The sequence below is a fragment of the Lissotriton helveticus genome, chromosome 6, assembly GCF_964261635.1.
Source record: "Lissotriton helveticus chromosome 6, aLisHel1.1, whole genome shotgun sequence".
Lineage (NCBI taxonomy): Eukaryota > Metazoa > Chordata > Amphibia > Caudata > Salamandridae > Lissotriton > Lissotriton helveticus.
In genome coordinates, this window is record NC_136067.1 from 2,048,677,663 (window position 1) to 2,048,696,980 (window position 19,318).

At 48.0% G+C, this 19,318-nt stretch overlaps 1 protein-coding gene across 6 annotated transcripts in view; it reads right to left on the reverse strand.

The window, feature by feature from the left end:
• The window catches only part of DNAJC5G (DnaJ heat shock protein family (Hsp40) member C5 gamma), a 219,731-nt gene that overhangs the window by 12,702 nt on the left and 187,711 nt on the right, over positions 1-19,318 (reverse strand). For 3 of the 6 annotated variants that reach the window (XM_078650086.1, XM_078650084.1, XM_078650089.1), the window contains 2 exons: positions 10,191-10,341; positions 230-310 (listed from right to left, as the gene is read on the reverse strand). In XM_078650086.1, coding sequence (XP_078506212.1) covers positions 234-310; positions 10,191-10,341 — 228 coding nt within the window. In that variant the 3' untranslated portion in view covers positions 230-233. The remainder of the gene's footprint in view (positions 1-229; positions 311-10,190; positions 10,342-19,318) is intronic. The other 3 variants (XM_078650088.1, XM_078650087.1, XM_078650090.1) reach the window with 1 other exon arrangement.

Consider the following 19,318-nt stretch of genomic DNA (forward strand, 5'->3'; position numbering starts at 1 on the left):
TCAGGTTGTCTTTCACCGGCGTATTTCGATAAATATATATATGCTAGAAATCTCAAGGTAGAAAATTAAAATGCACTATCATAGCTTTCTCCCACGATCATGCATGTATGTCAGCACATGTGTGGTTGACCAGCACATGGAATAACTGCTACGATAGGAGTTGAAAAGACTCATTCGTGCAAAACACATGCAGACTCATGCCCTGACGCCCGTGGTCTGGGTTTCTTACAATGTTAGGACCGCTTCTGAGTGTCGTCTTTGGGGTGCACGGACGGACTAGGGGTAGGCTGAGCTCTTATTGGTCCGTTACCTAGAGGGGGAAAGAAAGGTGAAATCAGAATAGAGTGAAACACCACAATAACTTGTGCACTTAGAACAAAAGAGTGTGAGGAGGAGACCAGGAACACCCCATAGCATAAAAGGACACAGTTCACCTACCTGTAAAATCTTCTTCCATATATGGGATCCTACTGAAATCTAAAAGCGGTTCTTAAGCATGCACGGCGACATCTACATAGAAAAGTGAGGTGACCGCTACGTACCCTGGAGCAGTGTTATCTACACTACCTCTAAAGGCCATTGCGAACTGTCTCTAATGTAGGGTCAGGAGGGCTGGATCTGTGACAGAGTTAAGATATTCGCAAAAGAAATTTACGTACAGAGACTCTAAATAGAACATATTTCCATGGTCAGTGATTATCCGGAGTATAAAGCCCTTCCGGACATCCACCACAACTTTGATGTTCGAAAGCAGCGACCTGAGTTCGGGTCACTTTCTGAATAAGCTATTCTCATTTGCTACTGTACACCAGATGCTGGCACTCACTTTCTTGCGTAAATCATATTAATCACAGTGTGAGCAGCACTTTATAAGCCACTGAAGACAAGCTATTGAACTGGATGTTGGAAATCAATCACAAGGGCAGGTCTGATTGCACGGTATAGGAGAGAACCATGGTCATACATAACCCTATGTAAAAATAAATGCAATCAGAAAATGTGTCTATCAAGTGAACCTGGGCCAGCAATCTCCATTGTCTGTCTTGCATTCCCTTAATAAACACAAATAAACAACCATGCTGTCTCAGCAAGCCATACTGATACCTGAAAATTAGGGAGATAATCAATATGTTTTTCACAATGTAAGCAGAGGAATAGAGAGGGAAATCTGAGAGCACCTTGAAGAAAACTGCGTTGAGATGAAAGATTGCAGAGTACTAGTTAAATGTAAAGCCCATAAAAAGAGTAGGTTGCTTACCTTGTAAGCATCTATTCACAGTGTGTAGTGCGGCAGATTCAAATGTTATGCACACTCCTGCTATCTAGTGTTGGGCTCAGACTCTACAGCTTGTTTTTCTCACAGAAGTTTTCATTATAGAAGGGACGTTGAGTCTCCACCTCTTCAAGAGAATGTGCATGTTCAAAGGCTCCATCGATAGATTGTTCATTTTTTTCCGCCATAATGGCAAGTGAGGATGGAGCTAGTGAAGGTACTCTAAAACCAAAAATATTGGTGTAATAAACAAAAAAAAAGTACATATTTGTACCTACAATGTATAATACATTTAAATCTGACACCAACGGATGGCTGCCGGGGAGGCGAGAAGTGTGGCTCAATGGTTAGAGCGGCAGAGCCTGATGCCTCTAGAGGTCTAGCCCGGGACCAGGGTTCAATTCCCCGCCTCGGCGGGTCTTGGGCTCAAAAATTCCACGGACCTGATAATTCTCGCCTCGGTGCCTATTCCAATCATGGAGTCCCACTCTGCAACTCTGGGCAATAGCTTGCTTAATCTCCACAAGGGCCCCCACAACGCTAAGGATGCCTGGCCTCCACCTTGGGGGTGCCCAGGAGTGGACACCTCACAGGGAAAGCCAGGAGGGGTTCCACAGCGGTATTCGTACAAGCGCCTTGAGACCCTTGCGGGTGAGTAGTGCGCTATACAAGTATCAATTTACATTTACATAAATCTGCAGCACTACACACTACGAATAGATGCTTCTAGGGTAAGTAACACTCCATTCGTAGCATGTTTTGACTGCAGGTAAACATGCTATCCATAGACAGTAAAGCAGTATTCCTCTCGCGGTGGCTCTAGACAATAGACAGAGGTTTGCAAAGGGTCTGCACGACTGTGTCCCCCACAAGAGATTGTGGTCTTGCTTGGACATCCACTCAATAGTGTTTTTTAGGTCTCGCCTGTCGATGCACATGCGCATCGAGCTTGCGAGACTATTGGGGCTTAAACAGTCTTTAACCAGGTTGCAAGGAATCATGGCGATTCCTTGCAGTGCCCGTGACTTTTAAACTCAATGCGCATGTGCATTGAGCTTAAAAGCGCGTGCACATCAGTTCCCTCAGCCGCACTCCAGGCCCCTGCTGTTTTCACACCCTCTCCCCTCTCCGCCCCCTCCCCTGCCCGCCGTGTCGCATTTCTCCTCCCCCCTCCCCTTATCTGCCTTTCCCTCCGTCTTGTTTTTTTTTTTACCCGCTCCGCCCCCTCCCCTGCACGCGCTCTCGGCTGCTCTTGTTTACTTCGGATTTTTCTGAATAACCTCGGACAAGGAAATAACGTTATATTTATTCTTACTGCCTCCAATCCGATCTGGTGCTCCTGCCCATTGCTGTCTTTTAGGCTTGTGTTTTGTTTAGCCTGAGCTCACTCGCCGTCGTTACATCTCCCGTCCATTCCTTTCTTTGGTGCTTTTTTTTTTTTTTTTTTTTTTTACTTTCAGCGCACGCGCGCTTGTTTCCGTTCTAAATCGTGCATGGTTAGCTGCTGAAGCTTGCCTCCTTGTTCTGCTATGTCCTGAACTCACAGGCTACACCGTCCACGTCTACTCTCGACGTCTCTATATATTTATTTAATAGAGCGCCCGTAATGCTTGCATGAAAAGAATACCCCTCCCAACTCCCAAACAGCATCGAGCAGCGATCACCGTGGCTCCCCTCCCACCTCATTAAGAGTAACGAACAGCAATCGCCATGGCCTTATATTTGAGCGCCCATGTTTGCCTGAAAAGAACACCTCTCCCACTTCTCAAACTTCACCTATCATAGATGTCGTGGCAGGTTTCACTTTCTTGGTTTAATCACGTGGCCTTTTATATATTTATTTAACAGAGCGCCCGTAATGCTTGCCTGAAAAGAATACACCTCCCAAAACAGCAGCGATCGCCTTGGCTCCCCTCCCACCTTCCAAACAGCATTGAGCAGCGATCGCAGTGGCCTTATATTTATTTATTTAATAGAGCGCCCGTAATGCTTGCATGTAAAACAAGCACTGGCGTTGCCAATAGGTCTCGCAGTAGGAAAGTTAGAGCTATTGGTTTTGTAAATGACAAAGCCCTTTATGTTTTTAAAATGAAAAGAAAAATGAAAGGCATTGTTATTTGCAATTGTAATAGCTCCAACTTTCCTACTGCGAGACCTATTGGCAACGCCAGTGCTTGTTGAACGTGTGTGGATTCGACCAAGTAGCTGCTTTACAAATTATCAGCTAAATGGATGCTGCCTAAGAAAGACAACAAAGCACCCTTTTTTCTAGTAGAATGCGTATGTGCAACTGTTGGTAAATAACATTTGGCTCTAGAGTTGCCAATTTGAAAATATTTCACAATTCACTGTGAAATATCAGTTTTAGAAACTGCTTTACCCCTTTTTTGGATTTAAGAAAGCCACAAAAAGTTGTGGTGTTTTCCAAAAGGTCTAGTTCTCTCAATCTAGTACATCAATGCCCTTTTAACGTATACTGTATGAAGAGCTCTCTGCAGCAGTGTTTGGCTTCGGGAAGAAAACAGGTAAATCCAGTGTTTGGTTTAAATGGAAAGGAGAGACGACCGTTGGAATAAATTTGGGATTTGTCCTCAGATGTACTTTATCTTAAAAAAACCTGGAAAAAATGTTTTTCTATGGTAAGATCATGGATTTCACTGATCGCTAATAGCAAAGAAACCTTCCACGAGAGGAACTGTAGTGGGTAATCATGCAACGGTTCAAAAGGTGTGGCCGTTAACTGTGTAAGAACAACATTTACATTTCAAGAGGGTACCAGTAGTGTAGATTGTGGAATTATTCTTTTCAACCCTTCCATAAAAAGCCTTAACGACAGGCATTTGAAAAAGTGACTGATGCTTACAGTTCTGAAGTTAAGCCGCAATTTCGCCTGGTGCAGCCGTATGGAAGCGTATGTCAAATGTGACTTTTGTAGGTGTAACAAGTAGCATAGTATCTGACAAGGGTCTATCTGCTGGGCTTTCCAGTAGTGGACAAAGCACAAGCTCGTCAGTTATTTTGCAGGACAGATTCTCTATGGCTCCACGACCCAGTGGATGCTCTATGCTGGTCTGCGTGTTGATCTTTGTGTTGCTTTTTTACCATAGTAATCTGAAGGCACCTTTGAGGTCTCTGTATGTTTAGGTGTCCTCAACTCAGGTGCTTCAGTAAGCTGGATACAGAGTAGATTCTGCAGGGGTCGGAGGTTCCTGTCCTCGCAGGGCAGCACGAGTGTAACTTCAAAGTTACTGTGCAATAGTCGCCAAGAAACTAGGTTTGGCCTGAGGTAGAACATACAACAGCAACTGCGGCACAGGCTCATCTTGAAGACCACTTGGAGTACTAGTGACCGACTCAGGAGGCCAGTGTTAACCTCTTTTAATGCTCAGAAAGGAAAGAAGAGCCATTCAAAGATCTGCTTGCTTTCAAATTGAAAATTATTTCTCAATCACGAAGAAAGGCATCCCCTTTCTCGGTGTTTAGTTTTCACTAGCTTTCAGAGCAAGACGTTCACTGTCAGATCTGAACTAGTCAAGATATTGTGTTAATCACCGCCAGAGTCCCAGAAAATTGTGTATCTGAATATAAGGTCAATAGCCACCCGGGATCCTGGAAAGAAGCGTCAGCAAAAGTTGTGCAAGCCTGCCATACTCACAGTGCTCTATGCCGCCAGTTTCCCGATGAAGCCCTAATTAGGACTTTTAAGGTACTTTTGACCTTATATTCAGATACACAATCTTCTGACTATTTACATTGGAATTGGACATTATCCGTTTCCTACATTAATCTCTAGGTCCTGAAGAAAGCCCCCGACCCTTTCAGGGTGCCCAAAGGGGCTGAAACATGTCGACCACCTATCTGGACTAATGAGTGCAGTGGACTCATAAAAGGTCCTTTTATGCACAACACTGTTTTTAACTCTCCCCATGCTCCGAACTGAATAAAGTTGCAGTTTTGTGAGTATGAGGATCGCTTTTTAACAAACACACTTCCCTTGAGCACTCTCACTTTTCCCTTATCACTGATTACTACTGAAATAACCAGTGGTTCCCTCCAGGTGGAGGAAGTATGAAAAAAAGAAACCTAATGATGCGGTCACGTATCTGATAAAGGGGGAGAATCAAGATAAACCACCCAACGACTACGTGAATGAGGATTTTTAAAGTATTGACGGCTAGGACTCCCGGACCTTGGTTGCAGGTACAAGTGATCCATTCCCCATTTATTTTGATTTGTACATTTTATGGAATTATTAGATCTGCGCATCAATTATAACAAATCTTTTATTAGGTCTTGCGGCCCAAAGAAGTACAACTTGGCTACCTTAAAAGTGGGCGAATCAAGTGTAAAATGCACAAGTACTTTTCCTCACATGGGAATGGTCTTCGCCGATAATGGCTCCTGGAAAGTACACATAGCATAAAGTGGGGGGAAATGTTCCAGAACCATCATCTCCCTATTTAATTTACCTCGTCCTAGGAAAGGGGGGGGGGGGGTCATAGTTCTGTTATTGAAGATTTATAAAACAGAATGTCTCCCAATGGCCACATATGGGGCCGAAGGTTGGGGTATTGATAATTGTCACCAAATACAACTTGAAAAACATAGATTTTGCAGAAAGGTTTTCGGGGCACCGATTTCATGTTCGAATTTTGTATGTCACAGTAAACGGATTATCCATTTGTTGAGGTTTATATCAGTGCCCACCCATTACTGATATGGATTGCAATTTGTAGAAATACTGAGGGAGGCCTCACTAGAGACTTTATTAAAGACTGCCTCTCTTATGATGAAGGTAGAGACATCCCCTGGTTGGTATAGGTAGAAACCCACATGTGCAAGGTAGCATGTCAACAGCTGTTTGGGAATCCTGGAGGCCCTAATACTATTAGTAAAAACAGCTGCAGCCCCCTGGTTTAAATTAACACATGCAGAGGGACTGCAGAAGGAGTCCATCAAGTCAGAATAGCCTATCTAAACAAACTGTTGGCGCACCCCAATTCAAAAGTATCTGAAAAGTCTGATAGGGCAATTTGAGCGTAGTTTGCTCTTCCATCTCTGGGAAGACACGGTTAAATATCTGTTAAGCTTCCCATTACGTTTTCAAACAAATTTAGACTCCCGTCCCTGTCTGTGTAATGGGAGATGAGGCAAATCAGCGCTACACTTTATTATTCTGTGATTTTTATTCGCTGTATACAAAGTATTTTATTACCATTAATTGAGAGGCAATGTATCACTGATTTCAAAGAAGCCTACAATATTTTGTTCCAGTTGAACAATGAGGAATGTATCTTCCACGTTGGGCTGTTTCTGAAAATCGCTGTCGGCTCGGCTTAGAATGACCACTTTTTGAGTTTAACAAGGGAATAACATGGAGACTTTATTGTTTTTAAATATTGGTCTATTTTTTATGTATGTACTTTTATGGCTATGTTTGTAACAGAATAAAGATTTTGAATTGAAATTGATTACAGTCTGTGACACTTATTAACATGCGCTTTAATACAGATCATAGTCAATCTGTGGATAATTTAGAAAACTCCCTACCAAGGAAGGTCGAAAAGAGTGAGAGAAGAAGCCAAGAAGGTACCCTCCACTAGGCGAAAGAACACCATATAACGAATGTTTACATATCTCTTTATCATGGAATACACATCACATCCATCCCATGTAGCTCCTGAGACCGCAGAGTGGGACAATCATTTTAAGATGCCCACTGAACGGACCGCTGGCATTCAAAAACCAAAGGAAAGCTAAGGCAGTAAACTGCACCAAACTGTGAATATAAACTGAAGTCCAACTCCTAACCAAAAACAAAAAACACCGAACTAAACCTGACCAGTTCTCTGCGGAACTGCTAGAAGCACAGAGCACCATGCTACTCATCGCTCCTAGCCTGGTATTAGGTCTGAAGAGGATATGGCAGTGGGTCTACTGACCTGCTTGCCTGTTAGAGAACAGTCTTTGTAAACCTTCATCGAGCACACAGAGCCCCAGCGGAAGCCCCCCAGACATACCATCAGCCCTTCAGTGATCAGCTCGCCAGCAATGATGGAGACCAAACTAGTGACTATACTTTAAAACTTAATTACTGGACGTTGGATTATACCACAGATTAACCAAAAAATATACTTCTATTTAGGGACACTTAACAGTATGCACCCCAGGGTACCAGCAGATATTGCTGCTTGTAAATACGGAGAACGTTCCCTCAAAGATACCTCCTTCTATGCTAGCATTAAAAACTTTCAGCACCCTACAGCTTCGGAGCTACCTATGGTGCTGACCTCAATGTTTCAATAACAATATCGAAGCATATCCTATCAGACAATTTCCACCAAAACAAACAGGAGATATGAAACGCAGAACAGAAGACTGCCCCGGCCCGCAATCAGCCGAGAAGACCCAACCTCAGTGTTCGTTTCTTGACTACTTCTAAAGAATTAGGACTAGAAACCTGTGACTTCACAGTTTATCTAAATGTAACTGGTTTACAATTTAACAGCATTTATTAAAGTGCATCTTCTTACTGAAGTACCAACCATCACTGAGCATTAGTATATAGTGTGACACTAAATGCGTTATACAGTACCTGATTCAACCTCCAAACCACCTCTCATGAACGAGGCCATGACTGCTCAACCACGCTAAACTAGAGTGGAAAGGATTGTCTGGAGCCTCAATTTACCTTTCCATACCAAGTACTCAACTGGGGCCCTATAAAAAAAGAATCCACCTAAGAAATGAGGCTCTGCTGCCACCTGGGTACTATGAAACGAAGAGCATTTTCAGTGGTGCATCCAACTGCGGAGCAGATGACGAGGCACAGAATGGAGCTGGTGTTAGTACCCTTAGCAAGAGCATGTATGTGATCAGCTTGGGATTTACTGCCTGCAAGGTACACAGCGATTGATTCAGATCTTCTGCAGCATACACCAGAGAGTGCATGATGGCTGCAAAAGACCAAAATATCCTGAAATAAAGCTGAAAAAATAACTAAATAAAAACAATAGTGAAAGCATGAGAGAGTGTGAGGGTGAAAGAGAGAGAAAGAAAAAGAAAGCGAAGGAGAGAGAGCGCACAAAGGTTCATCGCCAGCCAGAGCACAATAAAAAGGATCAATATAGGAGAGAATAAGCAGATATGGTGGCGGTGGAGCCACGCATTGTTTTGCTGTTATCGAAGATCATTGAAGACAAGTGCTTGTGGAGCCTACAGGATGAATGATTACAATACTACTGCAGTCCATACTTGATCTATCATAAGCTGAAAAAAAAAAACTTAAAAACGAGAAAGGTTGTACTAGTGTCAAATAAAATAAGCACACATTTTAAACATGAAGATACTTACCTTTGGTAACCCTCCTTCTGAGAGACTATAGAACCACAGATTTCTCACCTTTTCAATATTCCCCTCGGTGTCTAATTGGATCTAGAAAATCTTTAACAGTACCTGTGTGCACTGGCAGGCAATGCAGATGGCTCCGCATCAGTGTCAGTTATTACATGTGTGGACCCATATAGGCTTAGCAACAAAAGTAGGTCTCTCTTGTGTATCCCATCTATGATCTCTCATGCATCCATTCAGTTTTTTTTTTAAATGCCCCAAAACTCCTTTACTCAACTGTCTTAACCCGTTCACTCATGCAATGAAACTCGCTTGTGTAAAAACAACTGTCCTCTGATACAACCATATACATTTCAATATCTCCATTTATTGATCTCTCAGAAACTATCTAAAATTTCATCAGATTCAATACCTTAAAAACACTTCAAAATTTTAAAACTTCACAATTTTAAAACCTTTATCACATCCTAAGAAAGAAACCTAGTCTATTATTGATATCTTATTGCACACTTTTTCGTATCAAGAGACTAAATAAATCCTGGTAACAACTGGACACTGTGTTTAGGTTTTGACAAAAAAATTATTATTATTGATATAGGCAAGTCATGACAGTTCTTGTATCACTGGGATTTATTTCGTTTCTTGACACGGAAAAAAGTGTCTGGGGAATTACACAGATCACTGGCATCATACCAGTTCTCCTCTAGATAAGGATGGGCAATGTCATCCCCCCAGCATCATAGCCCCCTTTAGCGGACTATGTGCGAGCAACTCGTGAAAAACAGGAGCCTTACCAAAAGGGCCTCCGCATTGGACAGCACTATGGGCTGGCCATTGTTGTTCGGAGTCGATGGTTTCGGCAGCAGCGGATATTGTGGTAGAGACAGGGTCATAGTCCCACTTGCACTTCTTTTAGGATTTGTCCGAGGACTTAGATCGTGAAGAAGACTTCTTACAGAAGAGAGCTTAGGATGGGGAACCCTTTCACTTCTACTTCTTCCAGTGCAGGGTCTTGCGGTGCTTCACCATAAAGAGCTCGGCTTCCTGGTATCAAATGGCCTTAGGGTGAATCTAGACACAATCACTGCAGCCCTTGCACCACAGGCAACATCATGTGAGTCAGTCACAGACATGTTTTGGGACATTCCCCACAAGGTTTAAATCCTGTAGATTTGGCAAGTGACATGTTCCCTTGCACACTGTCTTTTGTTAGAATTCTTTTGTAGAAGCATCATTGTTGGCCCAGAAAACTGAACTGATGTCAACATGCATGGATGGCGCATATATAGGGCTCCGCACCTCATAGCTGCACAGATCAAAGTCAATGTGGAGCCACCTGCAGGCATGCACGTGTACTTAAGATTTTATAGATTCGGTGTGACTATTCAAAATGTGAGGAATCTGCACTTAGAAGTCTATCAAGAAATCTTTTCATTGCATTTCCAGACAGTAAGTTTTGTTTTTACAGGTTTCTTCTGGAGCACACATTAATCTGCAGTGGGGTATGTGCACAATATAGGACAACACTCTTTGCCACTTCATTGCTCAACACATGTGCAACACTCACCTTCCTCTGCTCTTATCTGCGCCTCCAAGTCCTCTGGATTAACATATTTGTAGGATTCGTCCTCCTCAGGACCCTTGCATCGCCCACAGCAGAAACAGCAGCAACAGCAGCAGCAACAGCCTGTGAATATACCGCAGCACACCACCAGGGTCTGCAACAAAGACATACAACTTAATGAACGTTGCGCCGCAGCTACAGATCATGGCACACTTCACTTCAGCATCCCCAGGTCAGACCTACACTGGAACAGATTGCCACAGTGAGAGGATTTAAACAATCGATATATAAGGTAAGTAGTGGAAGACAGTAGTACTTGTCATAAATGTAAGAGGTGGGCCCATCTCTTATTCAGCCCATTATGTTATGTCAGAAACTTCTGTAGATAGAAGTTTGTTATGTTACATAAATTTGGAACGCGCATAGATACTCATGAGTGTCCCAGCACATGCCTAGCGGAGTATGGAAAATGAACTTTAAGTAAAGAAATGTGCTTTCAGTTTCCTCTTAAAAGCCACTGGATCCGGAATATTACGCAGGGCAAGATAAAGATAAATATTAGATGCAGGTACTCCTCGCCGCAGCTGAAATGCAGCTCCTCTTCCCACTTTTCCTTACTGCTTGAGGCTGTTAAACTTTGCTCCATTTACAATGTCAAACAGAGTCTGCTGCTTTCTGAAGAAGTGAGGTTTAGTGGTAATATACGCTTTCCTCCATAGCACAGTGCCGACCAATTCCTTGGCTTCTTAATTTTGCAGGAGGGTTTGATGTGCAGCCGGTTGTATTTTTTTCAGGCAGTGAGAACCCGAAGAGGTGGTTGGGCAACTAATCTGAGCAAGTGCCATATGCACATTGTGGATTACCCCAGAAAAGGCAGAGTGTGAAGTGGGAAATAGGGATACATTCCGCCTAACCCATGCAGGAATGATCACAAGATCGTGTTTCGCTCCGTTAGCAAATGAGCTTTTTCCAAACATTTTTGTGCAGTTTGGCTGCTTGTTGCAGATTTACGGTAAATGCTGAAAGTGTTTTTCCCCTAAAGCTACAGCTGCTGGACTCTACATCAATTCCTTGCACCTACCTTTATTCCACATACTCTTGTGATGGTTCTGGCAGCGGCCTTGCCCTGTAAATAGTCCCCTTCTGTAAAGGACTACCAAGTGCCAGTTGGCGCCGTGTTCACCCCTGTGATTACTTCTTGCTGTGTTGTGCATAATACATAGGCTGTTTTTCACCTAAACTGGAGTGGTCTCTTTTTGTAGTGTGCCTTGAGTGTCGTCTGTGTGTGCTGCGTGGATGCTTTACACATGTCGTCTAGAGTTTGGCCTGCCCGCTCTGCACCACACTACCCCATTTCTAACATTGGTGGCAGCGATGGGATAGGACTTGTGTTTGCGCAGTACCACAGCGACACCGGGTTGCACTGCAAACTGAGCAGTTAAAGCGTTAAAGTAATCACAGGTTTTTGGGGATTATTGTTTTTCTGATTATTGCTTCCTCCTAAAAGTGTTTTTAAAGTGTGTCCCCCTGTTGCACTGTGGGTGGTGTGTCCCGTGTGTACCTTGCCAGGATGGGGTTAATCTACGATGAGGATTACCTTATGGAGTACACTGAGCAGGAAGTGATTTATTTCTGCAGAGAGAGGGGGATACCAATAGAAGGTGACTTCCGCAGGAAATTGTTCCTCTTCGAAGCTTTCAAGAGGGGGGAACCCTTAGAGCCCTGTCCGATTACCCCTCCGCATATTTAAAGGGTGGATTTGGTGGAGACCAGGAGGATTCTGAGAGTGAGGGTTCCCAGTCCGTAACCCTGGAGGGTGGTGACGGAGGAGGAGGAAGAAGTTGGTAGGGTGGTGACGCCAGTAGCGAAGGAGGACGCCATAGTCAGGGTGTCCCGTGCAGGGACCAGTCCCGGGGGCACTGCCCCATCCCTTTTTCCTGTCCCAAGAAGAGTGGGTAGATAGGAGGGAAGAAAGGGAACATCAGCTGGCGTTTGAGAAGCTCCGGTTGGAGCACGCCAAGGAGTTAGCGCAGCTGAGGGTGAAATAGAAGAGGCTAGAGACCGAGAAGATCCTAGTGCAGAAGAGGATGGCGGAGAGGGCCTTTGCCAGGGAGAGACTAGCTCAGGTGGGTAGGTTGTCCCCGAGAGTGGTTTTTGTGGTCTGGATTCACCAGTGAGGATGGGATCCAGTGGTGGCAGCGAGAGTGGTTCCAGTGCAGGGAGTCCCACTCCTAGAGCCCGGGAGACGGTGCCTGATTCCCAGGAGGGGGACAGGTTGGAGTTCAGGGGCAGGAGAAAACTGTCCCATCAGTTCTGGGGGGGGGGAGGGGGGGGAAGAGTGGGGGAAGGGGGGAAGAGTGGGGGGACATGTGTTGGTTTGCATTGGAGGACTGGGTGGTGAGTAGCGCAGTGGATGATGGGGAAGGGTTGTTCCAGGTAGTTATCAAGGAGCACCTGCTAAGAAGTTGTTTTCCCAGGTTGCGTCATCATCTGTTACAGTGTGGGTTCTCCGACCCCAGGGAACTTTCACGGGAGGCAGACTTTTGGGTGAGTGCCAGAGAGTCTGAGAGGCCATTGAGGAGTGACCCTGAAGGGAGTGGTGCAGGGATCTTCTGACCCAGCGAGGCGGGAGAGGTGCAGAATTTCCCAGCTAGGTCCCAGGATAGTGAGAGGGTTGTAAGGCCTCACATCCTATCTACAGGAAGGAGTGAGACGGGTGGTGTTCCGAGGTGCCCCAACCACAGTCTCCGGGCCTGGAGAGTTTCACAAGGGAACCCCAGGTTGGGAGCCTAGGCTGTCCTGATAGGCCATCCATTGAAGGGACGCCCCTAGTGTCAGGAGAACCCGGGCATCTGTAATCGGAGCTCCAGAGGTTCGGGGGTCTGCTCAGCCGCAGGGTTTAGATCCTGAGCTGGGATGCCAGGTTCAGGGGTTGCCTGACCTGGAGGGAGGGGCTCCTGTAATCAGGGTCTCTACTGGTTTGACTTCCAGGGGTACTTCTCCAGGTGAGAGGGTGCGGAACTCTGGGACGGGGTGCAGAGGGAGGAAGGTCTTGCCTCTGCCACAGGGCGTAGATCCTGGGTTGGGAGGCCAGGGACAGGTACTGCCTGACCTGGTGGGTAGGACATCTGTAAGCTGTGTCCTCCCAGAATTGGCTTCCAGGGGTACTACTCCAGTTAGGAGGGTGCGAAACTCTGGGATGGGGTGCAGGGGGAGGGAGGACTCGCCCCTGTCACCAGTCCAACCTAAGGGTTTAGACTCTAGGTTGGGGAATCAGTTGCAGAGTCAAGGCCCTGGACTGGGGAGAGTGGTGGTCTGAGGGTGCCACGTAGGAGGAGAGGGCGGAACCCCAGAAGGAGAGGTAGGGGGGGAGGAGAGCCTCGCCCCTGATTGCTGGTCGGCCTGAGGGTGCGGACCCCAGGTGGGAGGACCGGTGGCAGTTTGGAACTGCAAGGAGGAGAACGAGAGTGGTCAATGGGTACTACGGGCCTGGGGCTAAAGCCTCCCACTCTGTGAGAGAGCAAAGGCCAGAGACATCTGGATGGCCTAGGGGCCGGTCCTGGCCACAATCAGCTAGAGAGCACCAGTGGGGTGGCTTAGTAGGTCAAGGGAGGTTTGAGAGAGGGAACCATCGGGTTCCAGAGTGGCGGAGAACTTGCGGATACCCCTGCAGTTGCGGGTCTGCGTCCACGTTTTCTCGCCCCAAGCAGGGAAGCCCATCAAGACATTGATCGGTCTACCCTGGCTTTTGGCTGGGGTGGAGGGAGTTGTGTTGGACTTGGTCCTGCTTGCATGGTCATCCCGAAACTTTTTGCCTTTCCCCTAGCCCTTTCGCTGTGATGGAATTGGTGGGTTCAGGATGTTGGACACTTTGGCGCTGGTTAGCAATGCAAAGTGTGTCAAGTCAAGTCAAGTCAGAGAATTTATATAGCGCACTACATACCCAGAGGGTCTCAAGGCGCTTAGAAAGGGGAGGAGGATTATTTGTCAAATATCCACGTTTTAAGTTGCTTTCTGAATGCTAGGTGGTTCTGGGTGAGGCGAAGGTGAGCGGGGAGTGAGTTCCATGTTTTAGCAGCCAGGTATGAGAAGGATCTGCCACCCATGGTGGTCTTGTTGATGCGAGGTACAGTGGCGAGGGCTTGGCTGGAAGAACGTAGTTGGCGGGAGGGGGTGTAGAAGGACAGTCGTGAGTTGAGGCATTCTGGTCCGATGTCGTAGAGTGATTTGTGTGCGTGGGTTAGCAGTCGGAAGGTGATTCTCTTATTGACGGGTAGCCAGTGGAGGTCTTTCAGGTGACCAGAGATGTGTTCGTTGCGCGGGATGTCTAATATGATCCTGGCTGATGCGTTTTGGATTCGTTGGAGTTTCTTCTGGAGTTTAGCGGTAGTACCTGCGTAGAGGGTGTTTCCGTAGTCCAGTCGGCTCGTGACTAGAGCATGGGTGACTGTTTTCCTTGTTTCGGTGGGGATCCAGCGAAATGTTTTTCTGAGCATGCGAAGAATGTTGAAGCAGGATGAGGATACGGCGCTGACTTGTCTGTTCATTGAGAGTGAAGAGTCCAGGATGACGCCTAGGTTCCGTGCGTGGTCTGTCGGGATGGGTGCTTTTCCCAGGGCTTCCGGCCACCAAGAGTCGTCCCATGCAGAGGGGGATGTACCTAAGATGAGGACTTCTGTTTTGTCTGAGTTCAGTTTCAGACGGCTTTGTTTCATCCATTCGGCAACTTCTTTCATTCCTTCGTGTAGGTTAGTTTTGGCGGTGTTGGGGTCATTGGTGAGAGAAAGGATTAGTTGAGTGTCATCCGCGTAAGAGATGATGTTGAGGTTGTGTTGACGGGCGATGGCCGCGAGGGGGCTCATGTATACGTTGAAAAGGGTGGGGCTGAGTGAAGATCCTTGTGGTACGCCACAGATGACTTCAGTGGCCTCGGACTTGAATGGTGGGAGGCGGACTCTCTGTGTTCTTCCGGTGAGGAACGAGGTGATCCATTCAAGTGCTTTTCCTTGTATTCCGATGTTTTTGAGGCGTTGTAAGAGGGTGCTGTGGCAGACCGTGTCGAAGGCTGCAGAGAGGTCAAGGAGGATGAGGGCGACTGTGTCTCCATTGTCCAGTAGAGTTTGAATGTCGTCTGTTGCTGCGATGAGGGCGGTCTCAGTGCTGTGTTTTGCTCGGAAGCCAGATTGTGAGGAGTCGAGGGATTTGTTGGCTTCGAGGAAAGCGGCGAGCTGGTTGTTGACAGCTTTCTCGATGACTTTGGCCGGGAATGGAAGGAGCGAAATGGGGCGGTAATTTTTGAGTTCGGTGGGGTCCGCTGTGGGTTTTTTCAGAAGGGCGGTGAGTTCAGCGTGTTTCCAGCTTTCCGGGAAGGTGGCGGAGTTGAAGGAGCAGTTGATGACGTCTCGGAGGTGCGGTGCTATGATGGAGTCTGCTTTGTTGAAGATGTGGTGAGGACATGGGTCTGTGGGGGATCCTGAGTGGATTGAGTTCATCAGGCGGATGGTGTCCTCAGTGGAGATTGGGTTCCAGTCGTTAAGGGTGTTCACGAGGGGAGAATGTTCAGCGAATGATTGGGTGGGTTGGTCTCTGGGTTGGTTGTCGAAGCTGTTGTGGATGTCTGCAATCTTGTTGTGGAAGAATGAGGCTAGGGAGTCGCAGAGGGCTTGAGAGGGGGTGATGTCGTTGGAGTTGGCCGAGGGGTTGGAAAATTCCTTGACGATGTTGAAGAGTTCCTTGCTGTTGTGGGCGTTGTTGTCAAGTCGATCCTTGAATGCTGTTTTCTTGGCCTTTCGGATTAGTTGGTGGTGAGTGCGGGAGGCGTTTTTGAAGGCGTCCTTGGTGCTAGTGGTTGGGTCTTTTTTCCAGGCCTTTTCAGAGGAGCGGCAGAGTTTCTTGGACTTCTTAAGATCATCGTTGAACCATGAGGCCTTCTTGCTGCCAGGTTTGCTTTGACGTTTTTTCAGTGGTGCTAAGGTGTCGGCGGTGTTGGATAGCCATAGGGTGAGGTTGGCGGCGGCTTGGTTTGGGTTAGAAGAGTGGGCTGGGGTGTTTAGAAGGAGCGATGCGGAGATCTGGTCAGTGGTGATTTTGTTCCAGTTTCTTTGCAGAGTTGGTTGGAGGTGGTTGGTGGGTTTTGGCTTGTTGTAGGTGAAGTGAACGCAGCTGTGGTCAGTCCAGAGGAGGTCCGTAGTGTGGCTGAAGGAGACATGATTGCTGGAGGTGAAGATGGGGTTGAGTGTGTGACCTGCGATGTGGGTGGGGGAAGTGACCAGTTGTTTAAGTCCGAGGTTGGCGAGGTTGTCCAAGAGTGTGGTGGTGTTGCGGTCGTTGATCTTTTCAAGGTGAAAGTTGAGGTCTCCCAGAAGGATGTAGTCTTTGGAGGGGAGCGCGTGTGGGGTGATGAAGTCCGTGATGTCTTCACTGAATTTAGCGCGGGGTCCTGCTGGTCTGTAGAGGAGGGTGCCTCTGAGTGTGGTCTTGGGGTCGATGTGTATTTGGAAGTGAAGGTGTTCGGAGTTGGCGAGGTTGGCGTCAGAGCTGGTTGAGATGCGGATTGATTTCTTATGGACGATAGCGATTCCTCCTCCTGTGTGGCCGGTACGGTCCTTGCGTGTGATCTTATAGTCTTCAGGGATGGCAATGGTGATGTCTGGGGCGGAGGAAGCGTTCATCCATGTTTCTGTTAGGAATGCGACGTCTGGAGAGATGGTGTCTAGTAGATTCCATAGGTCAATGGTGTGCCTGTGGACCGATCGGGTGTTGAGAAGGATGCATTGTAGGTGATTGGGGTCGTGGATCTGTGGTGTGGTCGTAGCGGAGGTGTTGTCGGTGCCGATGAATTTGCAGGAGTAGCAAGAGAAAGGTCCATGAGTGTGTCCAGGAGCGGCTTGGACGCAGTTGGGGGCGCGACCGGGGTTAAGGGCTAGGAGGGTGGCGGCATCGTAGGTAATGCGGGAGGGCTGGGCAACTCGAGGGGCAGGGGGTCTGGCGCTGGGCGCGGTCCAGGCGCAGACGGGCGTAGACGGGCTTACCTTTGGCGCACCTTCGGCGCGGATTGGGCGCGGTCGCTGCGCGTGAACGCTGCGCGCGGGAGCTACTGTCATATATGGAGAGTGGAGGGGGAGGGGCGAGGGCGTCTCAGCTGGGAGGCGGGGCGGGCACACGAGGACGACAACAATCAAAATGGAGGCGGAGGGGGGAGCACAGCGGAGCGCTACAGACAGACGCGCGTCCAAAGTGAAAACAGCAGTGATAAATAACTAAAGTGCTAATTAAGCGAAGCGGCAGTCAGGCAGATAGCAGGAAATAATAATTGGCAATTTCTGAGGCAAAGCAGCGCTACGATACCAACTGGCAGCAGGAGGCGCTGGGAGCGACCACTCAGCTCGAAGAGAGGAGCGAGTCACGGCGCTCTCAGGTAGAGGAGCGCTGTATCTGGTCAGTGGGAGGGCGTCTCAGCTGGGAGGCGGGGCGGGGACACGAGGACGACAACAACAATCAAAATGGAGGCGGAGGGGGGAGCACAGCGGAGCGCTACAGACAGACGCGCGTCCAAAGTGAAAACAGCAGTGATAAATAACTAAAGTGCTAATTAAGCGAAGCGGCAGTCAGGCAGATAGCAGGAAATAATAATTGGCAATTTCTGAGGCAAAGCAGCGCTACGATACCAACTGGCAGCAGGAGGCGCTGGGAGCGACCACTCAGCTCGAAGAGAGGAGCGAGTCACGGCGCTCTCAGGTAGAGGAGCGCTGTATCTGGTCAGTGGGAGGGCGTCTCAGCTGGGAGGCGGGCGGGCACACGAGGACGACAACAACAATCAAAATGGAGGCGGAGGGGGGAGCACAGCGGAGCGCTACAGACAGACGCGCGTCCAAAGTGAAAACAGCAGTGATAAATAACTAAAGTGCTAATTAAGCGAAGCGGCAGTCAGGCAGATAGCAGGAAATAATAATTGGCAATTTCTGAGGCAAAGCAGCGCTACGATACCAACTGGCAGCAGGAGGCGCTGGGAGCGACCGCTTTCTGCCTTACATAGGTATATTAGGACCCCCCCCCCTTTTATGGGACATCTCACCATGGTAGGAAATGTATATGCCATGTGTGGTATGAGAGGAAAATAATAAAAGCTGCGCAATGGTATGCGTGAGTTCATTTTCACAATTGTAAGAAATGTCACTTTTAAAACGGACACCATTGCTGTGTGCTTTGTGCCGCCTGCCTGCAGTGGGTTGGCGGTCTAGTGTTCTTTTACCATTGCAGAAATGTCACTTTTAAAATGGACGCCATTTCTGTCTGCTTGTGCCGCCTGCCTGAGGTGGGTTGGCGGTCTAGTGTTTGAAGTGACAAGGTGCTCTACACTTCCCCCAGTGACAGTGAGGCTGGAACTGCCAGGGACCTGCTAGAAGCTTCCAGCCCTTTCTGGTAGGTGGGAGGAGGGGTGTATATGTAGAGCAATAGAGACACAATGTGCTCAGTCAGAGCGTGGACGAGAGTGAGGGGACCTGTTGCCAGGGGGTGCCGCCGCATGGGCCTGTGGGCTGGCCCCATAGCCCATCTGTACCCCTCCACTGTCCACAGGGCCAGTGAGAGCCCGCTGCTGGAGTTCAGGCTGCTGTACCAGGAGGAGTGCCATGTTACAGGGGATGATGATTCAGAGGAGCTGCTGTCCTGTACTGATGAGTACCCACTGACCGCTGACCTGGCCTAGCACTGCCTGCCTGCTCTCCTGCCCTAGCGCCTCGTGAGCGCTACACCTGGGCCCTGACTGCTCCCTAGCGCCTGGAAAAGGAGAGCGCTTTGACTGACTGCCAAGGAGCACCTTTGACTGTGCCCAGAAGGAGGTGAGGAGCACGACCTGTTGTCCCAGAGTCTGCTGGTGGGACCTAGCGCCTCGTGAGCCGTCCATGTGGACTGCCTGTACCCTCCCCCTGCCTGCACTCTAACGCTGTACTGCCCAAGCGCTATACGCAGATGGCCAGTGAGGAGAGAGGAGCGTGGGCGCTGTGTCCTTAGGTGGAACCCTTAATCTATGGCAGCTACCTAGCGCCTTGTGAGCACTACATTCGCATTGCTGGTGAGGAGCGCTACCAGTCGTCCCTGAAGCCCTGGTGGGACTGAGCACATCGTAAGCG